The 24,836-nt window shown below is 41.9% G+C and overlaps 1 protein-coding gene across 5 annotated transcripts in view; it reads left to right on the top strand.

The window, feature by feature from the left end:
- Positions 1–24,836, top strand: part of arvcfb (ARVCF delta catenin family member b) — a 241,307-nt gene that overhangs the window by 161,172 nt on the left and 55,299 nt on the right. For all 5 annotated transcript variants that reach the window (XM_040050177.1, XM_040050178.1, XM_040050179.1 and 2 more), the window contains 3 exons: positions 1,812–2,452; positions 11,121–11,626; positions 23,801–23,984. In XM_040050177.1, the coding sequence (XP_039906111.1) occupies positions 1,812–2,452; positions 11,121–11,626; positions 23,801–23,984 (1,331 nt within the window). The remainder of the gene's footprint in view (positions 1–1,811; positions 2,453–11,120; positions 11,627–23,800; positions 23,985–24,836) is intronic.

Here is a 24,836-nt window from a genome sequence, read left to right as displayed (position 1 = left end):
GAAATCTTGAGTATTGCTACATATTCATATATATTTGCAACCAATTTAGCAATTCTCTTTTGAGCCTGTTTACACCACTTGAGCATATTTCAGAGGCTCTTCTGAAACCCTGGTCCCTCGTCTACCCGTGCGTGACGGTTTAACGCCTTGTGAACTTGAGCGCACATCAAAGAGCGTTTGAAACCTATCCGATAGCTCCCTTTGCAGCCCTTGCAAATCGCCTAAAAAGCTGTGTTAGTACAAGGCAGCCGGGCGTGTCGAGGCTGGGAAGCTGTAGCATTCAACGTACCCTCGTCTCAGTTTCTGTCAGAATAAAATAGCACCAAATATTAACCAAATGTGATTAAAAAAATACTAGAAATGTTTATTTATTTATTGTGCACATGTAGCCACCTCATGCACAGTATGACATTCAGCCTCTAGCTCTTGTTGGGTCACCGAAGCCCAGCAAGTAGCACCAGAGCAGTCTAGACTTGAGGTCCTGCTATGACCTGCCACAGTGAACAAGATGAAAGCAAGCTCATTATTGTGAATCTAAGGTCATGCACATCCTTTAGCTGATGTAACTCAAGCAAATGAGCTCTTTGGGTTTTTTTTTTTTTTTTACTATGCCACTCCACCTCAGCTTTGTGCAGTTAGAAACAAATGCAAACTATTCAGTAATTACTGTGCTTGAAACATGGAAATGAACCTTGACGTTCCTGAAATAGGCTGTCTTATGTAGCTCACAGTGAGAGTGTAACCAAGAAACAAGGCCAGTGAAAATTTCTATTTGTTTCAAGCAAGTTAATGAGGATGCCGTGTTTAACAACTGATATGTGGTTTATGCGTTTGCTCCTGGCGCCGTCCTTTGTGGTGCGGTTTAATGCTTCATTGTGGTTCCATGATATTATTACGTGCCTCTGCTCCTGATTAAAATCAGAATCATGGCATTGATGGGAAAATAAAGACGGCGTTTTCAGATTAACAGGGCCGGTACTGAAAATGAAGCCCGTCGGAATCAGGAATGAGCAGGGTCTTTTTTTGTCTTTTTCCTTAGATTTTAAGTTTTTAAGGGAACAAAACTCTCTGCAACACCTTGTCAGGCACGACGTGAACTACATCAGACCTGCGCCCCTTGCAGATGACGGTTAATTTTCATCAGCTTCATTAATTTTAAAGATGAATTTATAGCCACGGACAAAATAGCCAATTATCAGCCACAGCAGAATTCAGTGGGCAGCAAATTGCTTTCTATATGGGCAGAGAGCCCAAGGAGGGAGTCGCTGTCTGTCATTCTCCAGCCAAAAAACCACAGAGACAGCAGAGGAAGCAGAGTTATTTAGCTCAAGGATGATGCGAATTTGAGAAATGCGTGCACGCAGGTCTGGCTTTAACAGTCCCTCAGCTATGGATTGTGATGCTACATTGCTCATCTGGAGCCATTCGGGACTCAAGGTCCAGTGGAGCTATACAACTTCCATCAGGCTCAGTTGCAGCACTATTCAGCCTGAATTTGCACTTCCTGTGTACACACAGCATCTGGGGTTTAAATTTGGAGTGTTTGTCTTAAAGCAGATCGGATGTACTGCCTGCTTTTTTTCTAACAACCAACGTGTTACACAGGCTGAAAATTGAATATTGGTCAGTTAGTACTATGCCTCGTTGGCATAAGGGTTTAAAGATTGAGTTAAACCTTAATATTTCCAAGTGCTCACATTTATTATGTGTGTTGTCAGCTTAAAGCTGACCACTGTATTTAAACCTAAGCATAGGTTTGGTGTAACATTGTTCTACGCTGTCTGACAGTGTGTATCTGTTTCCCCATGCAGGTGACTAAGATGGTGAAGACGGTGACCACTCGGACAGTGCGCCAGGTGCCCCTCGGCCCCGATGGCTTGCCGCTGCCTGAAGGCACGTCCCCGCTAGGCAGCTACACCGATTCCATTGACCGGCGATACCTGAAGAATGGAAGTGACCGCTTCATAACGCCTCAAGCAACCTCAACCCTGACGCGCTCCTACAACAACTCCTACAACGATTCATACGGAGAGACACCGGAGAGCCAGTACATTCGCCATTATGGTCTTCACGATGGCTACACCGATTTGACGGATAACTACGGCAGTCTTTCTCGTGGTGTCAACTACCGGCCGCCGCGGTACCCATACATGCCTAATAGCTACCGGCCGGAGAATAGCTACACCCTGCCTATCAGAAAGGATGATTATGGCCATGTGGCGCAGCCCCAGGTGCCTATGGGCAGCAGCACTGTGGATCTGAACCGCTCACAACCAGAACGCTTCCAGCCTGAGCCGTATGGTCTGGAGGATGATCGCCGCAGCTTGGGCCCCGAAGAAGAAGAGCCATATGAGCTGGAGCCTGATTACTCCACTGCCAACCGACGCACCCTGCCAGGGGCCAACCGTGGGCGCACCCACCGGGAACCGCTGCGTGATGGCCCCCGAGTCAGGTGAGGGTTGCTTTTACAAAGGAGTCCTTGGCTAATATTTGACATAGTGAGATTGTAATATACAGCCATTTATACTGCTACTACTGCTTATGGGGAATAATAATTTGGTAAAGGTGTGCAAGTTCATACAGTGTATATATTTTACTTTTTTGCACTAGAATTCTGTTTTGGAGTATTTTATGCTTAAGATACTTTGTGTTAACACAAGTGAACTCTGCAATGAGAGAGAAGAGTATTTGTCTCATTTACACCATAAAAAAAGACTACATCATAGTAAACAGATGTCTCTTGTCTGTGAGCAACTTGTTTGAGAAAGGAAGCAAAGAATAAGTTGGTTTTGATTGCCGTTTTCCTCCAAGTAGATAGTGAACATGTTTTTCTGTCAGGGGTAAAGAGGTGGGAATGAGAGACATGATGAGGGAGAGTTGGAGAGGACAGCGGGCTTTTGTCAGCTATCTTTCAAAGCCTTTCCTTTTTTTCAGGATCCTTTGTAGAGAGAGGCATAAAACTTGGCTCCGCTGGGCAGAAAAAAAGCTTGTCAGCCTCTAACAATAAGATCCCAAAATGGACCCTTGTCTCCTAATAGTTTCCAATCAGTTTGTTGCCGCCCAAAGGAGAACCTGAGAAAAATGTCCACTCTCAAGTAAATCGAAGAGAGGGTTTGAAGTCGACTTGGTGTGTCTTAAAGACTTCTTTTCAATCAGCGATCTGTAGCAGATGGATATTTTCAAGTTCCTACAGCTTTCCTCCACCAATCTAAGGGCTAAAATGTTTGGGCCTGAAGCCAAGTCTAAAGACAGGCTGTGGAGGTTTAAGTGCAGCAAAGAGCAAGAGAGGAAAGAGTCTGGATGTGTTTGGTTTTAGTTGTATTTAAAGAGGCTCTCCATAACTTCCAGGACATCATTGTTATTAATGACATCCACGTCCAGAAGGTTAGCTGAAGTTGAGAATTTGAAAGATAACATATTAAATTATTGGCACCATTAGAAATGCAATAGGAAGGTGTAACTCAGAATAAAGACGGAGTGGCAACGGCCCCATGCGGCTCATGTCATCGTCAACTCTACACGGATGGTGACAAATATATTTTCTTTTATTGAAAAGTGTTGATCTAAATATAAATCAATTAAATTGTAAGTGTAATAAGCATAACAATGTGCAAATGTTACATTTGAGTTACCTGTGTAAATTTAGCTAATACACAGAAAAATAAATGTTACTTTGTATTTGAAGTAAACATCTGTATGTCAGTTGCCATAGAGACATTATGAATCTTGTACACTAGCTGAAAGATCAGTGTTTCTGCCTCAATATCAGCATGTTGAAACTAAAGTTGACCAGTGATACATGCTGCATAACAAAGGTATGGCTACCTGAAAATTAGTCTGTTTCAGTACAAAGCAACAGTTACTTATTATTAGCTAAAATCAGTATCACTTGTCACTCTACACATATGATTTAATAAGCAATGAGATTAGCAAGCAGGATAAAGTTAGCCATATAGTGGTAACTGAGCTACTCTATTATTAATAGACTAATGTGAAAATTGCCAGACCAGGCCCAGGAGTTCGGAGGAATTAGCAGAGCTGAAGCAGAAAGTTTCTCCTTCTTATTCTCTGTGTGAAGTTCTTGGGAGCCAGTCATTCGTTGAACAGTTTGTTAACTTGAATTTTCTAGCTAGTGTTACTCACTGAGAAAGGCACTTGTTCATAGAGTTCAGGACATGACATAGAAATCCTCATTTACATAGAAATCCTCCATAGGCTGCTGAAGGAAACCAAAAGGGTCGTGGAAGGTCTCATTTCTCAGTAGCAATCCGTCATCCAAAGGCATGAAAAAAGCAGGATAGCACATGTTTTACAGTGATGCAGAAGTCTGCTTTCATCCAGCATCTTAATTAAACTTATGTACAGACCCACTTGTGCATTTCAGAGCACACTGATGCGGATGAGGCTCCGAAGAACAGATGGCCAATCAGAATATCTGTCTTTACACACTTTTGACTTAGCTCTGACAATTACACACATAGTACCTGTCTGTGTCTCACACACACACACACACACACACACACACACACACACACACACACACACACACACACAATAATAATCCACATCTTCACAAAATGAGTCACTCCCCCATCCGCTTTGTGAGAGGCGCTTTCTTTGACAGGCAATTTGTAGCCTGCCTTACATGTGTCACAACACAGGCCTAACAGCCACATACACCCCTCAGACATGCACACTGACAGCTGCTCATGTGATTGCCCACATAAACTTGCGCGCGCGCACACACACACACACACACACACACACACACACAAATTTGTAGCAGCTCTTGGATGACTGCTGTCCAAAGAAAGACGATCTTTCTTTCTTCTTTGCTTAGTTTTTCCTGCACTCGTGTCAAAACAACAGCATCCAAACGGCATTTTCCCTTCCAGTAACAGTAACAGTGACAGTGAGCTCACTCCCGAGTGGCCAGTCTCTCCTGAGCACTCAAAGCACAATTAATATTCTTCCAAGAAAGCACTGGCTAACCCAGCGTGCTGTAATAAATCTGGGAATTTAAGGACTTTAATAACAACTTATCATTACGTTGCAAGCCCTCAATTATGCTCAGAAATGAAGATGTTTTGTAATAAAACCTCTTTATGCATTGGAGTCAAGCACTCATTTTGTCACCTCCGTGGAGTCCGCTGAGTGTTTGCTCATGGACAGAAATGATGATGTCTTTTTGGGCTTCTCTGGATGTGCCTCATTTGAAAGTCTTGTATTACCATAGCTATCAAGTACACATACATACAAAAATGCAGAGACTTGTATACGGTCATTGAGCCAGAAAGGTGAACCATAACATGACAGGATGTTAACAGATGGATCACATCGTGAATTTCTTTACATGGCAACATCTGCATTTGCTGTTTCTCTTCTTCAACCTTCAGCTTCTCCCTTTGTCATCTGTTAACACAGTCGAACATTTTTTCAGTAATCTTAGTGAACATCAGACATGAGATACCTTATGTCCTGTAAAAGAACTTAACTTTGAATCTCTGCTTTGTATCTGTGAGCCAACCATTGAAAGGAGGGATCATTTTTTTACGGTGTATGTTCATGAATGAAAACTCCAGGCAGCAGGTGCTAATTGTAGCTTCCGTATAGTGTGTGATGTGTAGAATTAGACAAGCCTGATGGAGCTTTATCTGATATTTTTTTGGTGCATCTAATTGTCTGGGCACTTTTTACTTTGCCATATCTTTCTGCATCTCTCTATCTATACATACATCTATCTATCGATCTATCGATCTATCTCTATATATAGATAGATATAGATCTATATCTGACATCTCTTTCTTACTCCTGCTCAGGCTTTGCAGATACATGTTGCTCTTCCTTCCTCTCCCCATCCCCCACACTGTCTGAATGTGAATGCATCTTACTCCCTTTCACACCAAGCCTAGCACATCCTTAATGTGTGTGTGACACACTGCGTGTGTCCACGAGCACCTTTCAGGTGTGGGTGTCCTCAGGGCCAGGTTGATTAATAGCTGCTTTTGAACCGTGCCAGACTACTGAAGCTTTTTTAAACCAGTCTTTAATGGCTCATCTCTCCTTGGACAGTCAGCGTTGGGGGTCACTCCCCCCACACAGACATGTAAATACATGCAGACACATTTAGTGACCGCTTAATTGCATAGTGTGGGGTGGGACGATGAATGGAGGGGGTCATTTTTATCCTCTTTTGTCTGTAGTGACACTAGCCAACTCAGGCATTTTCTCCCTTGTCCCATCTTGTCAAGAGGCATTCAAATCCAACCAGAGCAAGAGTAGTTTTCTCAGTTTCTCTGTGCTCCTTTTGAAAAAAGTTACAGCTGTGTTGCATCACCTCAATAACACTTAAAATAAGGAGAGCAGTTGTTGTAGTTTTGAAAGCAAATTGTTTCTTATTCTTGCCTGATGCAGGATTTCACCTGTTCATCAGCGTCTCTAGTGTTTTTACAGGGTGACAGGTTTGAACTGCAGGATGCTATTTTAGCATCCAGAGTGCTAAAACAAGCCAGACCTGCCATGAAATCGGTTCATATTGTTAAGTGCATGAGTGCATTTGTACAGGACACTCGTGCACTGCTGCTCCATGCAAAAGAACCTTGGCCCATAGCAGATGGTGATGCTTCTGGATTTTGCATTTGTGAGGTTGCCCTGGACTATCTTTGCTGATCACTGTTTTCCTGAGCACAAGAAGTGATTTCTGCTCCTGCTTTGTAATTGCTCTTTGTATAGCAAATCATTCTGATGACCTGTTGCTAAACAACTAGTTACAAGATATCTGAGATTCCTGTTTAGCATTACTTACTTTATCTTGTTCCAGTGTCTTTGACGTGTGTTGCTGGCCTCAAATTCAAAATGAGCATTTCTTTTTAATACAGTTGGTCAGTTTCCAGTTTTGATTTGTCTTTGTCCACTTTTTTACCACTTTTCATGAAGTTGCTGCATTCCGTATTATTCCCATCTGTGGAAGCAGGGTAGTTATACTTCCACTCTGTCAATGAAACAATGTCACTTTATTAAAAAAATAAGTAAATCAAGTAGTTATGTAAAAGAAAATGCTATCAGAAAACCAGAGTAATTAAAAAGTGACTGGATGGAAAGACTCCAGCTCTGTTCCTTTCACTTCCCATTTCCACAATGACTTCTATGCACGATAAAACAATATTAATTCAAAATGAGCAAATTGTCAACAGGGACAGTCACTGAAAACCTCATAAATGCCAGGATGGTATTTGTACATATGAAATCCAAACATCTTCTAAGCCTGTAATCCTTCATAGTCGCCTCTTTTTATGGGCCTGCAGAAGACGAGGCTCATGCATGGCTGTGACTGAAATGCGATGCAAGTAATTGACAAACGATGAAGCAATGGGAGCATAGTGAGGATGTGACAGAGTTCAAACAAATCGATGAATACCAAACTCTGCAGCCATGCACACATCTCATATCTACTGTATCTGCTTATCTTTTCTTCTTTGTTCTTTGTGTCATAAAACAAAACAAGCGCGCCCGCGCAGTCGTACACGACACAAATAGGCTGGACATTTACCAGCTCGATTAACATGAGGAGAGTGATCTTCTGTAATCATGCTCAGAGCATCATCATATCTGGCTGCAAAGAACCCTTTCACATCCTATGAATACACCCTACCCTGCACGCACAATGGCGCCAATTTAAATGCAAATCCTGACATTCCCATCACTCAGCCTCAAGATGTCTGCTTCACCACCGGCCCCGCCACGTTGGCCCAGATCTAAATGAGGCACGATCTGCACAACTGTACATCTTATCTGTGTATTGAAGTGCACGTTAAAGAAAGTGCATGAGAAACACGGCACGGCAGATAATGTGTCTGCATGTGTGTGTGTGTGTGTGGCGGGTATGTGCAGTGTTGTTGATGCTGAGATTGTGAACTTCCCTTCTTTTAGAGCGGGGTAATTTCTGCCTTTCTTTGCCTTGTCAAGTCAAATACTTTATAGCGAAAGAGATCTCTGAATGTTGTTGTATGTGTTTGGATCGTGGCGTACACATGGAAGCAATTAGTAAACCAGCAGCACGTGCACATGCGCTTAAAACTTCCCTCCTTTTCCTTGTAGTGTGTCAAGAAGCTCAGTGTTTTTTTGCCAAACCTCAGAGCAGCAGTTGTTGTCCAAATGATGTGCTGTAATCAGGCTTCTGCGCTCGTGATTGGCCCCTCCTTCCATACTGTGGTTACAGGCTGCTATTGAGATTTGTGGCTCCCCAAAATGTTCCATAAAGATTAGAGAGGAAAAAGAAACTTTTAAAAGAATCGTAAACACGGAGAATACACCAAATGCCCTTTGCAGTTCAGGTTTGTTGTGACTTGACATATCCCTTCAAGCTACAGCCATTCAGCACCACAGCTCTTTCAATTTAGTTAACTTGCAGCATTTAGCCGCAGGGCTGTTCTTGACAGCCTTGTTGTCTTACTCCATCTCTATTAATCCTCCTTCCATCCACCTGAATAGGAGATTTAGAATCTTTTTACAATAGTTAAGCAGGAGTTTTTCTTTTAGTACATCTCGTATCGATTTTTCTGGCAGTAAGACGCACCAAGTTGTACCATAAAAGCCAAAATGTCAGTTATGGGAAAAACAACGCAACAAACGGGGAGGGCACGTGTCCTGCAGCCAACTTTTAACCAGCTTCTATCGATTATACAACGGCCCCTAAGCATCCAAGTCTCTTATCTGGCAAAGAATGGAAAAAACATTGAGATAAACTGACTGCTCAAAGTTTAGCACAAATTAACAAAATATATTTTATGTGATGACTTTAAAAGCAGTAATAACAAAATGTCCTTCCTTTTTGTTCCACCGTGCTGAACTTAGAAACAGAGAGATGACTGATTTAGGTGTGCAAGCACTTAACGTTGTGCTATTTGCCCTCCAGCTCTCGTTATTTTGTGGAGGGCTTTTGATAGCACACAGATATGGGAAATTGCCTGCTGCTGTAAAAAGTATGCAGGACCATATCAACTTGTCGGCCTTAATATGCTTTAAACACCCTGTTCTATACATATTTTGCCCTAGGAAGGTCTCCAGTACCTTTGCACACTTCATGCACTTGAGATCTGTGAAAACCTGATTAAATTTGTTGCACTCCACAGCTATCATTACAAAAGGTGCTGTTTCAAACAACCCACACTATGCAAACCATCCAAAATCTGGTTGTAACATAGAGTGGAAAGGAAACAAAAAAACTGACGTACACCTTCACAGCTTTCGTCTTAATAAGAGGAGACGTGAACGGGAAAGATGCTTGTGGGGAACTTCCAAAAGACCTGCAGCTTTGTGTTGTCACTTTTCTCCTGTTGCATTCGATACATTTAGTCAGCTCATTATAAGCAATGACTAAGAGCAAATGTCATGTCTGTATTTTTCTTTCACAAGCGATCTCAGATAGCAATTGAAAATCGCTTTTTGAAATGTCAGAGATTTCTCCTGCCAGGTAGTAAACTACTCACTACGGCGGCTGATTCTTTGGAAAACGGCTTGGGCTTAAATTTCAAGGGGAACAGAAAATGTGTTCAAACCGGGGCCAACATCACTACAACCATTTGACATTACTACCTAGACTGCATCGCAACATAGAGAAGGTGAAGAAGTAGAGGATTTTCATTTGAAGTAAGCACTAAACATTCATCAAATTTGTTCATAAAGACAAGAAAGCGACGATGCGTGGGAAGCATAATTAATAAAAAACATATTACAACTAGAGCTCAGTCAGCTTACCACTGACCACCATTTTGTCACACCACTAACCACCATATATCAAGTACCACAAGCGGAGAGCAGCTGTATTATGTAATGAGGGTACGCAGTCTCAAGCTGTGGAGTAGGCGAGGTATGATAATGGCTATGCGTAAGTGCACTCATGTAATGATATTCCTCTTCCCATATTAAGATTTTTACCTACTAAACATTCTCCTTATAGACAAAGGAGACATGTCAGTGAAACAAGCTCCAAAAATGTTCCTTTGAACTTTTCTGCCAGTGTTAAATTTGGCTTACCTGAGCTGCTGCAGTTGAGCCCAACAAAAAAAGAAAACCTTTCCTATGATTAAAGAAAAACAATAAGTCACCTGAACTCTAGCAACGATGATCTGTCACTGGAATTGAGCGCCTATTTTTTCATCCATGTTCCAGCAGGAATTTGATGAGCCTGTCTATGGAGTAAAGAGTTGTAAAGAGCAGGCTCTGAGAGGCTTTGGAAATAGGGGATCATTAAAGGAACCTCCCCCCTCAGCGGACCCCATGAGCTCCCTTCTTTCTCTGCCACTCAGTTCCATTGCAGAACAATTAGCAAAGCTGAAGACTGTTTAGGTCCTTAGCTGTAATGTCAGTAGCGCTAATAAGGGTAATGCTGGTAGGAGCGTCCCAGAGTGATGGTCATTAACATTTCAGCAACTGTATGCTAGAGTTGGCACTGTGAGCAAAGGGAGCCCTGGAGGTATCATAGGAGCTCATAGTCCTCCCTGAGGGGACAGCCGAGCTCTCGCTGTTCCCTGGGGGAAAAGACATCAAATCCTTTCTCTGCCGTATGTGGTGGCTTCTAGAAAAAAAAAGAAAAGGAAAAACTTCACAAGGCTATCCTTCAAAGGATTTTCTTTGGTATTGCCTTGTCTCTGTTTCTTTGTGAAGTGCCCGTCTTTTCTTTCACCAGTCTTTTCCTGTCTCTCAGTCACTCCTTCTAAGACTTTATGTTTCTTGAAGTCTGACTTTTTTGTTGCTGCCACCTGGCACGGAGGAATAATAAGAATGCTGCATACTATATGTATTTTATTGCAAAGAACTACCATCACAGTGCTTCTGGCAAATCTGGTAAAATTTGATCTGAACCACAGATCATTCTCTTTCTGTCCAGTACCGTGTCCTTGTCCTCCTCTGTCTCTCACTTCTTTTCACCTCTTACTCGCCTTGTCCTTTGCTTTCTCTTTTCCCCTCATTAGTCAGCAGCTTTCACCTCAGTTAGCTACTCTCAGAGTGTTTCCCCCCGGCTGCCTAATTCTTCTCTTGGACAAATCTGTCTGAGTCACCCCCCATTTACCTCGTCCATCTTTCTCGTCCTAACTGTCCTCTCTTCTCTCCTCATCCAGAGGGTACCCAGATGACCCCATTGAGGCTGAGCTGATCGATGAGCGCCACCCTTACATCCATGGGATGTATTCAGCACCACTGGCTCAGCCAGAGAGGGGTAGCATGGCCAGTCTGGACCGCATGGGTGGTCGTCGCTCACCTTCCATCGACAGCATCCGCAAGGACCCACGCTGGCGGGACCCAGATCTCCCTGAGGTCATTGCCATGCTAGGCCACCCGATCGACCCAGTCAAGTCCAACGCCGCTGCCTACCTGCAGCACTTGTGCTACGAAAATGACAAGATTAAGAAAGATGTGCGTCAGCTGAAGGGAATTCCAGTTCTGGTGGGTCTTCTGGATCACCCCAAGTCTGAAGTCCATCGTAAGGCTTGTGGTGCCCTGCGCAACATCTCCTATGGCAAGGACAATGACAACAAGGTGGCCATCAAGAACTGTGATGGCATCCCGGCCCTTATCCGCCTTCTGAGGAAGACCAACGACATGGAAGTACGAGAACTCATCACAGGTAAGATACGTATTTCCAACTTAAATTAATAATTTGTAATTTTAGGATTGCACTCATTTCCTGTTGTGGTTGAAGTTAGAGGAGATTGATACGATTCAAGTATCTTGTGATAGATACGATGACACATCAGGCAGGTGTTTCTCTTGGCTTTAAGAAAGCAGGTATGAAACAGTTAACCTAGCTTTGTAGACAACCAATAATCCTCTAATCTTATTTAGTATTTCATCCAATTTTTTTGTATTAAAAGGTCAATTTGAATTTTTTATTTGTTTGATTTATATGAGCTATTTCTCCACAGTCAGTGTATTACCTATAATACATCTTGTCAGCATGCCCCCAGTATGGAGGAGCAGTAGGAGTACTGGGAGAGATGCTAAGCATTTTAGCCACCTAATGAGTCAATAATAGCTTATATGTATTTTTGTAGTTTGCTACATTTAACATTTTTCTGTGTAAAGCTACCAGATTTCTGTGAACAACAACAGTAATTTTGCATTAATGGACAAAGGAGTTACTGGCTTATCACTGCCAGTGGTTAGTTTATTTAGTATTATTGTGTGAGTTGGGTACGGTGGCCCTGAGAGGTCAAACGCAGACAAAACATTACAGAAGTTGAATAAAACATGACAGAAAAACGAAAATCCCACAAAAAACAAAAGATGTTTGCTTTTCTTTTTTTGACTTCTTCCGTTGTCTTTTATTCAACTTCTGTTGCGTTTTGTGTACTTTTGGATTTTTCTGCATTTTTCTATTTCCTGGTGTTTCCTTAAGTTGCAATGTGTTTGGTGTTTCAGCGTAACTTGGATCCAAACTAACTGTAGACTCACACAGTAAAACAAACTAACAGGTCAAAGCGCACAGTGGCTCTGTGGTTAAAATCGTTCCACAGCAACAGCGCGATTGGTTTGGCCCTGTTTGAAGTTTGCATGTTCTCTATGTGCTTGCATGGGTTTTCTTTGGGACCTCCAATTTTCCAGACTCCAGACTTCACTTCCTGATTAAAAAAAACGAATTTAAAAAGACGTGGTAGAGCAGCAACCTCTTTGTTAAAGTAAAATAACTGTTTTGTTCTTGGAATCTGCCATAATCCCTTTGTCTCTCTCTGCATGGTACTGCAGGGCTGTGAGTCATGCTATACTAAGAAGCAGATCTTTAACTGCTGACACACGTTACTATTTAGCATTACTCATATTTCATATCATATTCATATCTATAAATCATCTCAACATTTGCAATAAGTTTGTTTCTAACATACTTGCCTAATTAGCACTGAATTGCATAAGTCCCTGTATGGCAGTGAAGATCTAGACAAGGCGTTTAAAGCTGTAATTAGTCCTAGTTAGATCCCAAGAAGACGTGTTTTGAGTGCACTGATAGGTGTGGGGGTTTTCTCACCACTTATTAAACGTAACATATGTTAATGAGTAAAGGATCACCAATGGTCACGGATATCAAATTTCAGATTTGATTACTTTAACCTCACAACGTAGTACTGCGGAGACGGATGGAAAGTGGAGGGATAATCTATAGGACAGCAAAAAGCATATAAACATCGATCTCAGAAAACGCTATTAGATGCATCGGGTAATGAAATACTGTATGTTTTTAATTCCTTTAAGAGGAGCTATTGATTCAGATGCTAGGATAGGATTTCTTCTCCTTGACCCGGTAAATGTCATTGATGTGGGGAAAACACTCTGTGTATGTGCGTTCAGCTAATCCCTAACACAATTGGCTTGACCTGACACACTTTCGGCTGGTATTGACACGTTTGGCATCTGAGAGTGGGCTTTTGTTTTCGGTGTGAAAAATGAGAAGCACTTTCAAGTGAGAAACTTGACCTTTGCGAAATGCAGTATACACGTTAGCCCAAAACAATTAAAGGAGTTGCTATTTAGGTGGCAAATTAAGGGAGGAAAATTGCTGACAAATCTGATTTGGGCAGATGTAGATGGTTAGCTAGGTGTTGTGTTGTCGATATGTTTGAGACTCTGGCCCTTTAAGGGGGAATGTTGGCTATATTTTGGCTATTGACAGCTTTAGTCTGGCCTTTAAAAACCACACACATGCATTTGTGTGTGTGTGTGTTGTCTGCCGTGACAGAGATGTTGTAGTGAGCGATGGCTGTGCTGCAGCAGAAATGATTGCCTTTACAGCACCTTGTTGCTCTCCTTCGTAGCTAAAAATAACCCTGCACCACAAGACAAGGAGGGCAGTACGGAGGAAGTTATTCCCCTCCCTCCTAGCCGTAATTATCCAACCCTCCCTCCCTCCCTCGCTCGATCTAATTTTTTTCTCTCTTTCATTCATTATCTATACTCTCATTCATTTTCCCTCTGTCACGGTTTCCTCCCTATCCCTGCCTCAGTCTCCAGCTTTACATTTCCATTGCCACTGCTCCGTCCCCAGTGAAAACGGGCCCGTCACAATGCAAGCTCAGCTCACAGGCTCAGCTCACAGGCTCAGCCGGTGCGGCTGGAATTGGCTGTGTTTTTCCTCAATTAAATATAATTGGGGGGATTTAAATACAGGCCCTTTTCTTAGTCCATGTGTTTAAGAGTTTGCTGTTGGAGTTTATGCCGTCCCTCAGAAACCACAGTGAGCTCTGTTTTCTACAGGGGAAATGGGTGACGTGGAAAGAACCGAGCAGTTTCTTTTTCCAACACACAAGTTGGGCAGACAGTGGAGTCGTTCATATTTTTAGAGCTTTGTATCGTTCAGAGTAATTCTATTTTCCCTCCTGGTAGGCTCAGGGCTGTTTGTGCCCTCCAGCAATTCCCACTCTGGAAATGTAGATTATTAAGGGGATTTCTCTCCTGTTTTCCCTGCAGGAGACGTCTGGTTTTTGTGGGCTGACATTCAAGCAGGTGCCTGCTGCACACCTTTTGTTGTTTGGATGAAAGATGCATATGGTTGGCAGGGATTTAAGCTAGAGGAGAGATAATGTCTAGACACACGTGTTTGTCTCTGCCCGGCTTTTGTGCTCTTGTCAGTAAAATTACAGTGTTGTCTGACAAGAGTTCGAAGCATGGGAAACATTTCTAAAACTGTAACTGTAACTTCAGCTTACACAGAACGCCTTGATCAGTTTGCTTTGACCAACCAGCAGCCAGTTTAAGCAGATTCAATTAAAATGATCTTCATTGTCCAGACTCCTTCTGGTTATGTTTTGTTTTTTTAAATCCTTCTTGTGGTCGTCACTTACTGTAGTTGCCTTGCCTACTGTTGATTGCTGAACAGATTGATAGAATGATTTTGTCTCAGACTCTCTTTTCGCTGAAAACAGCCACCTTCCTCCTGCTACTGCTAACAGGGAGTGATCCAAAACAGTGAGCTGAAAGACATCAGAATGCACTGGGAGAGTCATCTGGGCTTTTCTGCCTACTAGCTACTTCTTTCACATTGCTCACAGATTTTATCGGTTGTTTTTAGCAAACCCAAAGCACGAGATGAAGCCAGTGAGGAAGCAGTGTAGTAGCGACTTTGTAGTGATTAATGCCATCTGACTTTATCCAACACCCCCAACTTTCAGACGGTAAACCTTTTTTTTTAGACCTGTTGTAGCAGGAGAAGTAATTATTATCATTAATAACATTAATTAGAATCGGAATCAGAAGACTTTATTTATCCCCAAGGGGCAATTAACATACAACAGAGCAGCATAACGTTGAAGATAAGGACAGTAAGAACAGGCAATAAGAGTGAGATAATAAATACACACACAGAATATACAGTATATACAGTTTTAAAATTAAAGTGACTGAAAGGTGAATAAATAACTGTGAGTGACTAAAAGTGAATAAAGTGTCGGTAGTATAAAAAGAGTGTAGTTTATGTTTCTGGTGTGGGAAATGGTGTTATTGGCTGGTGTTAAAAAGCAGAGTGGCTTTGGGGACAAAGGTGGCGCTCCTCCTCTCAGTCCTGCAGGAAATGCAGCGGAGGCATCGCCCAGAGGGGAGGCATTGAAATGCGGGGTGAAGAATGTGAGAGGGGTCGTTGATGATTTTAGCTGCCTCTCTAAGGGCCTGTTGGCTGAAAACCTGTGCCAGAGTTCTGACAGCCAGCCCAATGATTTTAGAGCACACTGATGCAGTGTGCTGCAGTCTGTTCTTGTTCTGAAGGCTGAGGGAGTGGAACCAGCAGGTGATGGAGAAGGTCATGATGCTTTCCAGGAAGGCATAGTAAAAAGTCATCATGATGGAAGGAGTTGAGTTTCCTAAGGAGGTGTAGCCGTTGGTGGCACCTCCTTAGTAATTGCTGCGTCCCATTTAAGTGCCCCACTTTTAAGGCTTTCATATTTTCCATGCAGACTTGCTTGAGCGGTTCACTGATGCACTTGATACAACTCTGTTGGTGTTATTAATTACTAGAGATGGCACGATACCACTTCTTTATGTCCGATACCGATATCATAAATTTGCATATCGGCCGATACCGATATGAATCTGATATAGTGTTTTTTAATCGATAAAACTGTTGTTGTTGTTTTTTATATCTTGCTGCATTTTGTATAAGTTCATACTCAAGTTCAAGCAAAAAAAGAAACAAACACTAAAGCTATTCTGTTATACCTGTATGCAAAAAATACACTGCACCCAAAATATTTCATAGTTACTATATACAGTAATGGACTTCTATATATTTTACATAAGATTAAAACTTTGGGTGTAGGATTCAGATAATTATTTATTAAAAGCTCAACATTTTAAATGAGAATAAGAAAGAAAAGTATGTCTTTGTGCCCCCTTTTCTTTGTTCATGCCCTATCAGCCCCCCTGGCTACACTTTGCTAGGTCCGCCCCTGCTTAGTTACCAGCCGTCAGCTGTAGAAAAAGATCCTGGTGTAGAAAGTAATATTAAATAAATTCTAACAACAGCTTATCAAGCTTAAACGTGCTGCTGTTGTTCAGCCGCTGGTTTCCTCTTTCTGGCGCGAAGTGGGCCAAAAACAAACAAGAGAGACGGACTCGCGACAGAAAAGCCGATCAGCTGATCATTGATCAGTTTCACGATTGAAGTAGCAGCAAGAAGAGGCAGTCGCTCCATATATCGGTTGTTAAGCTTAACATGGGAATGCTTTACAAACATTCAGAGATGAACTTACACACTTGCTTTACTTCTCTGTGGGATCACTTCCTCGGAGATGAAATGCTGGTTTGGTAGCGAGGCTACAAATACACACAGCCGCTCTATCACGTGACCACACTGCTCAGATGTGCTACGGTCATGAGCCGAGTTACGCCGTGTCGCAAGTTTTGTGAGGTGCTTTTTTGATATTTAATGGATCGGATTACATTTTTTTTATTCCTCTCCGATATCCGATCCAGTAATTTAGGTCCGTATCGGACCGATACGTAATATCGGATCGGTCCATCTCTATTAATTACACCTGTGTTTTCCTTTAAGGAACAAAATGGATGCTGTGAAAAAGAGCTATGGATAGTGTCAGTGTTCTTACTGCAAGTCTAAAGGCTGAAGTGATCATGCAGTTGGCATTTTAAAACAAACTGGGCAGGAAGAAAATGCCAAACATCTCCCCCTTAACAGATCACTGAAAGGTAATGATTACTGTAGCTACCTGCAACCACAGAGGCAACCAGGGTATGCAGTGTTTTTGTTTGTTTGCTCATCCAAACATGACTGAATTAAAGATATACTTTTGTTATAGTCTTCTTCCTGTCACTAAATGTAATATATTCATGTAATTCATGTAAATCAAAGTGTTAGCAATAAGTTTTCATTAAGTTTGGGATCAGACAGCATTGTTTCAGCTCATCTGGATGCCAGCCGATGGTCAACTAGAAAGTCCCGTAGAGGTGGTGTCCGCAGGTGCCGTCACATATGCAAACCGCTTTGCAACCCAGCGTTACGCCAGCTTCTCCTTTTTATGCTGCAATTTGTTAGTGGAGCTGTTTTGTTGTGGGATCTTGCTGCTGTAAATCACTGCAGACATTGTGTATGTCTGTGCGAGCGTACTGTAGCAGAGAATTTTCTTATTCTGTGGAGATTCACAGAAGAACGAGTCCACTTTTTGAGGTCTCCCTCTTCTCTTTCTCTTCTCCTGCCTCTAGCACGCCCAATCTCTTTCTCCCCTCTTCTGAACCGTGCCTCCGTCCTTCTTTACCTCTCAGAGTGTGATGGATGGCATGAGAGGTGAGGAGGAGAAGTAGAGGAGGAGAACGGTAATGGGCAGAACTAAGTTAATAGCTGTGCTTGAAGAGCAACATGCCTGCCAGTGGTGCCTGGAAAATTTAATTAGCCCAGCCACAGTTCCAGTCCCTTACCCGGTCCTACTCTTAGTTCCTCCAGCCGTCATATCCAGGTATCACAGAGAGATGCAAAAAAAAGGGAGTATAAGAGCCGGCAGTTGGTTAATATGTAGTTCAGTCTGTTGGTTATATCAGGAAAAAACGATGAATCCAAACTGCCTGTTAGCAACAGTATATGATGGAAGAGGCAGGTTACAATGTGCATGTTAAGCTTTCCTTTTGGCTAGATTGCATTTAAAACAAAGTCATCAGAGGCTTATGAGAAAACTCAATCACAGTAAAAGATTGTTGCTGCATATATATATCAGATAACAAGGTTTTTCTGTCTTATGCCATTTCCTGTTTATGCAAACTGAAGCACAGTTGCCTTTGGAGGGTTTTTTAATAGCTGAATAAGTTCTGTTTACAGGAATATATTCCAGTAGGTTTTACAGGTTATTTAGCATATTCATTTTATTACACGCAATGTTTTAGAAACTTATTTTCTGGACCAACTCAACTAGACTGCTCCAGAACTATTTCTCGGCAGATAAACAACATTAATAATAAACCAGAAAGAAAAGTTAAGGCCTGATCATCAAAGTGAGGGATTTCTTTGCATTTTTAAAAAGCACACACGCACCAATAAATCACAACACTGATTTTCTTAAGGCGCTTTGTTAATGTGAGGAATAAGACACTACAAGATTAAAAAACAAACAGAACAGGCAACTAACCCTGGTCATAGGTGTGTATTAAAATAGTATGAATGAACACACAGCGAAAGTTAATTATGAGACATCATGAAGTTCAGTTATGCTTCACTTTAATTAACTCTAATGTGATCTGTCATGTCAGTAAAGCTTGCAGTGTTCTCATATTTTTATTACTGAGCTTTATTCAGAGTATTAATTAAAGTAGGTACTTGCATTCATTCAACTCTGTTTGTTTTCAGTTATGTTGCAGCCTAGATTTGCTCTTCTCACTTTTTTAAAATTTCCTTTAGAAGTTTTTTGTGTTTTTATTACTTTAATATGATAAATTATTCATCAGGGAATGGTGCAGCAGATTGGCTGATTAGATATTTGTGTTAACGAGCAGCTGACCATTTCTACCCAATGAAGTGGATGGTGGATTGGTAAATATCACCCTATTAATAAGCATACATACTTTCACATGTGAGAGATGGAAAATTTGATCAAATTAACAACGACTACAAAATTTGCTTTGATTATTGTTTATTTTTTTTAACCCATATTTTACTTTTTAGATTTGTTTATATAAACTGTAGTGAACTCAATGCCTCATACTTTTCTTTGTTTGTGTCCTATTATAAGACTTTTATAAGAGTTTGCTTAACCTCCAGAGACAGATGAAAATCAGTTTATATTTGTGTTCGTGGAAAGTTCAGGCAGAAGTTAGACAAAAAAACTCAAACTTGTGCACTTTTCGGGGTTTGGATCACCTGGACAGTTTGGCTTAGATCAATGCAAATTGACTGCAGCTCTAAAGTGGCTCCGTATCGTGCGCCAATACAATAATTAACCGACACTCTTGGCTTAGCAGTGCATTTTTGACAGCTGACGTTTCTATCCAAACTAAGTGCAGCGTTCTTCATTTCTAGCTGTGAAGAGAAGTCTGGTTACAGCGTATATTGTTCATGTTGCCTGTTAAATTTAGGTGTGAATGGCATCAAATAACCAGCACACACACATGAGTGTTTATGAGGGAACCCGATCGTTTTGGCATGACAATTGCATGGTGTCTGCCTCCGGCTTGCAAGACAGCGGTACATCCCTAACATGCCCACCTCTGACAAGCTGACATAGGACAGCAAATGGACTAAAGCTGATACAGTTGTTGGCCTGAAACACTGACGGGATGCTGGATGGAGACGGTCACTTCCACAGCACTCTGTCATCTTAAATAACATTCTGTCAGTGGGCTGTATGCCTGTCGTACTTGATGGATCACAGCCACGGCAAAGACATGCCTTTTCCCTCCCCTCTGGCATATGTGATCTGTGCAGAGCTGACTGATTCCACCGGCCTGAGCAGTGTTTCAGTTGGAGCACTGAAGGTGACGGTGAACTACCAAAGGAGCGAAAGAAAGTTTGTATGGTGAACAAGAATCTGGTAACTTTAAAGCACAGAGCAGTCTTTCAACATCCTGGGTACGACAGATCAGGGATGCCTGTATGCCGTATGCACTTCCAGCCAAGTTGAAAAATGGACTGCAATCTAGAAACAAGTATGCACCATTGAAATAATGGGCATTATGCACCATTTATCTTATAGCAGGGAATACACATCGGGCTTGGATGCTGGAATCATAGAAATGAATGAACAAGACTTTGTCTGAATATTATTAAAGTGCCGTCTGTTTCTTCCTCCTCTGTGGCACGTTGCAAAAGTCATAAATTAGCACCACTTATTTCTGTTAGGACACCGACAGCACAGTGAGAAGTTTTCTTTGCCTTTCTTAAGATCCCACCACTCATTGTGAGTTGATTGCGTGTTGCATTTTGCTTGTCACGAGTAAAGCTGATGCTAATGACACAACAGTGGCAGTAATCAAGCTGTCAGGCTGGCAGGCATGAATGTTAGCTAGCTGTCATCATACCAAAGTACAGACACCACAAGTGCACGTTTGTCTTTTAATTGGATTCATGCCTGGATGCGGAGATTTCCTCTCAGATGCTCGAATGTGTTTGTTTGGGAAAAGTGACACAATTGACCCTGTGGGGAAAAATAAAAAGCAGATGAGATGGAAATGCTACCCTGTTGGGTAGTGCTAAATTCTGTGAGCGTCGTCTGCGCCAGTATCTGTTTCACACTCACATAGTGCCACGGGATACTGTGACTTCATAACGAGGCCAAAATTCAGATAAAATGATAAATGATTTTCCACCGACTGTGACATCTGTCTCTGCTGATGCTAACACACCTGCGGCTGCGAGCACTGCACTATTTACTTATTTTCTTCCGATCACAGCTTCAGTTTTGCTGATGGAAGAACATCCATATGCTAAAATATAATCTCAGCTTGTTTTGCACCAAGTTAAACGTACCATGAAAGTGCCTGTCTAAAAAAAAAAAAAAAAAAAATCAATATTGAATTTGTAGAGGTATGAAATTTACAGTAAACACCTGAAGCTCAAAATTAAACATGCTTTTCTTTCTACAATGTAATTACCTGAGCGTTGGTGATTTGATGCTCAACGGGATATTTTCCCCGAATTTAGCCTGTAAGGCTGTGTTTACTCTCAGGACGTGACCTGCTCCCAACAAGCTGTGAGTCAGGTGGAGTGTTTTAGGTAGAGTCACGGCTGATCGTACGATACGCACCCTCCCTCCCAGGAAAGAAATAATCACAATATCCCTTGTGTGGAGCCACACCCCAGCTTCCACATCTAATAGCATCCCAGCCTGGTGGTCTCTGACGCACAGGAAGTCTAGTCTAGTCACCAACTGAAAAAACAGAGCGAGTGGAGCTCCGGTGTTTCCACTTCAGTGGCCGATGTCACAGACATGTTAGCATCAGCAAAAATGTATGCTACATTCAGTGGGGGTTTATTTAGAAACTGCGAGACGCCAAAAATTCAACTGACTTTAAACTCGACACCGCGCTTCCTCACCAGCAATCCAGCTGCAGACACACCCGCGCACACGCACAGGGATTCCTTAACTTGGTAGTGCGTGATGGCAAAGCAGAGCGGAAGAAGGTCATGAACTAAATTAAGATTTACTGTTTTGTAAGAGCGCCGCTTAAGTGTTTTAGTTACATTATGTTTTTTTAACATTTCAAAGGAAACGGTCAAACAAGGCATAACCACATCAGAGGGACTGGAAGTATTTTTAGCCCAGATCTGTCCGCTGAGACAGAGTGGAGAGCATGATTTAACAGAGGAAATATTGACTGTCTGGAAAATGTACAGAAACCATTTTAAATAAGTGTGCCAGGAAGTATGACTGCTTCACTGCTCTGCTAATGGCCTGTTTATGGGACGAGAGCGAGTCACACGCTCTGGGCGCATGTGAATACAGAACTATATGAATGCGTTTATATGTGCAAAAGCTGCGAGTCTCTGAGCACTTTGGCATGTGCGAGGGTGTAAATATTTGCTTAATCTTAATCTTAGCCCCCAGCTGTTAGTCCTGTGGACCAGATTGGAGTGAGAGGGTGGGGTGGGGATGCTCGCAAGGAAGCCGGTGATATTGTATGAAATAAAAAAGGACAGGTGTCTGCTACGTTTTTTTTCTCGAGGAAAAAAAAAAGTTTCTTTCTGTGGTTCAGCTGGCAAATTTGGCTCATCCGTCAACACAGTCGGCACTTATCCGGCTGCAGTTTCTGCATTCATGGAGGCATGCTAGATGCTCTGGATGTCACTTGGCTTTAAAACAAAATGCCAAACTAAGGTGGGACTTAGACACCGTAAACAGCGTTGTTACCTATAGCTGTGAAGCTACAGCTGATGATGATAAACCTCCATACATTCCTTTAGAAAACATACTAAAAAGGCTCATATAGATAACCCGGAAGTGAATAAGCATTGTACTTGCACGTTCACAAGTACAATGCAAACGCAAGTTGCTAAGAGCTTTTCCAGCATGCATGGATTAAGTTGCTGCTGCATAGGCACAGGGTTTTAGGACCAAATTGTGAAAGAGGAAAATAAAGGGTGTGATAAGTGATGAGAAGCAGAAACAGAGACCTGAGGGCTGGATTGATGAAAACAACAACTCAGGAACGTGTCCAACATGGGCTTGAGCGAGGTTTTGGGGGGTTTTTGTTTTGTTTTTTTTGCTTTTAAAGTGTTTTCCTCTCCTCAAACTGGCTGCCTCGCTTCACAGCTTCCATGTGTCTGAGTGAAAAACCCATCTGATGCTTGATGCTTTAACACGGCATTTTATTTTTCTGTGGGTTTGGCTGTCTGGCTGTGCTCCCAAAAATTCCCCTCCTCTTTTCTTTGTGTGCCTGCCTCTGTTTTGTGAAGCCCTGGGATGCACATACCCAGCTCAATTTAGTTTACTTTTTTTTTCTTTTGCTGAAGTATAAAATTGGCTGGCTGTTAGTGAGATTTGCAGCCACCTAGAAAATGCTCTTTCTCCTGCTTGGATTTCTTGGGAAAGATAATGGAGGACAGGGATGATTGAAACAGGGTGTGCATGTGTGTGCTGTTGGATAGAAAAGCCGAAGCAGATCATTTATCCTGATCCAATACACACACAATATCTGCAGGACATGAGATCCGAGCGGCACATTACGTGCAACAGCTGAGAAATAACATGATGTACTGTAAGAATGCTGTGAACCTAATATTGCTGTTGACATATGAGGATATTATAGAAATATCACAGCGATACGGCTGCTGTAAACTTTGTATTTATTACAGCAAAGTAGCAGTCAGCTATGTTCTCATGGAAGAATAATAAAAATATTACAGTGGGGGGGTTTATACAGTGCAATATGGTCCGTTGGTATCATGCCTGGATAATGAACACCCAGTCTTCTATTATTTTTCTAAAACATATTTTTTGCCAAACTAAATGTGTTTCTGATTGCAGTCTTAAAGCCTGGACAGTAGGCTCCTTTGTTTTTCTGTTATACGGCTGTTATTAAATCGCATCACTTTCAGTTTGTGTGCACAGTTTCTCTGTTCTGTTCTTTTTTTTGCCTGTTTTGCTACATCATTCCTGTCAAGCTTCACCTTCTTTCATTCTCTTGTGTTTAAATTGTCAGCTACCCCACCCTCACACCATCTCTTTTTAAAATGTTCTCTCTCTTTGCAGATATATGTGCATGTATATACGCCTCCTTCGTATATCCTCTCTTTCTCCTCTCATAATCCTCTTTTTTTTAACCAACTTATTGCTATCCTCTTAATTCGTCTCTGCATTTTCCTCCCATCTGTGCTCCCTTGCAGGAACCTTGTGGAATCTGTCATCCTATGAACCCCTGAAGATGGTGATCATCAACCACGGCCTGCAAACCCTGACCAACGAGGTGATAATCCCCCACTCGGGTTGGGAGCATGAGCCCAATGAGGACTCAAAGCCGCGTGATGCAGAGTGGACCACCGTGTTCAAGAACACCTCCGGCTGTCTCAGGTAGGATCCGCCCTGGACTGGATTACTGGCTCCAACTAAATTATGAAGATAGGTTCAATAACAGTTTCATCCACCTGTTAAACATAGCTTCTGTGGTGACTAATAGATTTCGGAGAGGAAAAGTTCAGAAATCGGATTAATCAAACGGCTGCATTTCCATCAAAATAAATGTTATTAGTCCTTTCAACATGACTCAAGCATTAATATTTATAAATGTCTCAACATTCAACAAGAAGCAAATGGAGGCTAAATGTGTGCACAGGATAAAAAAAATGATCCAAAATTGTTCCAAACATATCAGAAGTTTCTCTTTCACTGTTTCTGACCTGGAACAATGTGTCAGTTCAATTCTTTGGTTTTTCAGCTGAAAAATAATTGACAAATATTTTTGATAAACTGTGAGTCACCAGCTATTTGCCATGTAGGACCTGCCATATCTGCTTTTTGAAGTTTTCCAAATACATGGACGCGATGCCTTCTTTCGCCACATGTGGAAGGAATCTGTACTGGCTGTAAGACTCATGATTGGACAGGACAAGCAATGTGAAGATTTTACTGTGGGGCTTAGGGAAAGTGAAATCACTTGATGATATTTTACAGTCGTATTGATTACCTGTAGATGTAATTAGCCAATCCTTTACTTTGACTGCTCACCTAGTTTGTAAGGGAAAAAAACAAATCTGCAAACAAAGAAAAAGTGCAGCTTATACTCCCAGAGTGTCTTGAAAGACAAGATACCAGTCTGCAAGGATACCAGTTTGCAAAGATACCAGTTGGAGAGGTGGACAGGTGTGATGTATATAAAACTGCTTGATGACCTGTGACGGGGTCACATAACCTCCTAGAAGAATT

This window comes from Simochromis diagramma, unplaced genomic scaffold (genome assembly GCF_900408965.1).
Source record: "Simochromis diagramma unplaced genomic scaffold, fSimDia1.1 OVJJ01000159.1, whole genome shotgun sequence".
Lineage (NCBI taxonomy): Eukaryota > Metazoa > Chordata > Actinopteri > Cichliformes > Cichlidae > Simochromis > Simochromis diagramma.
Note: the sequence above shows the minus strand (reverse complement) of the source record. Positions and strands in the feature narration are given on the sequence as shown.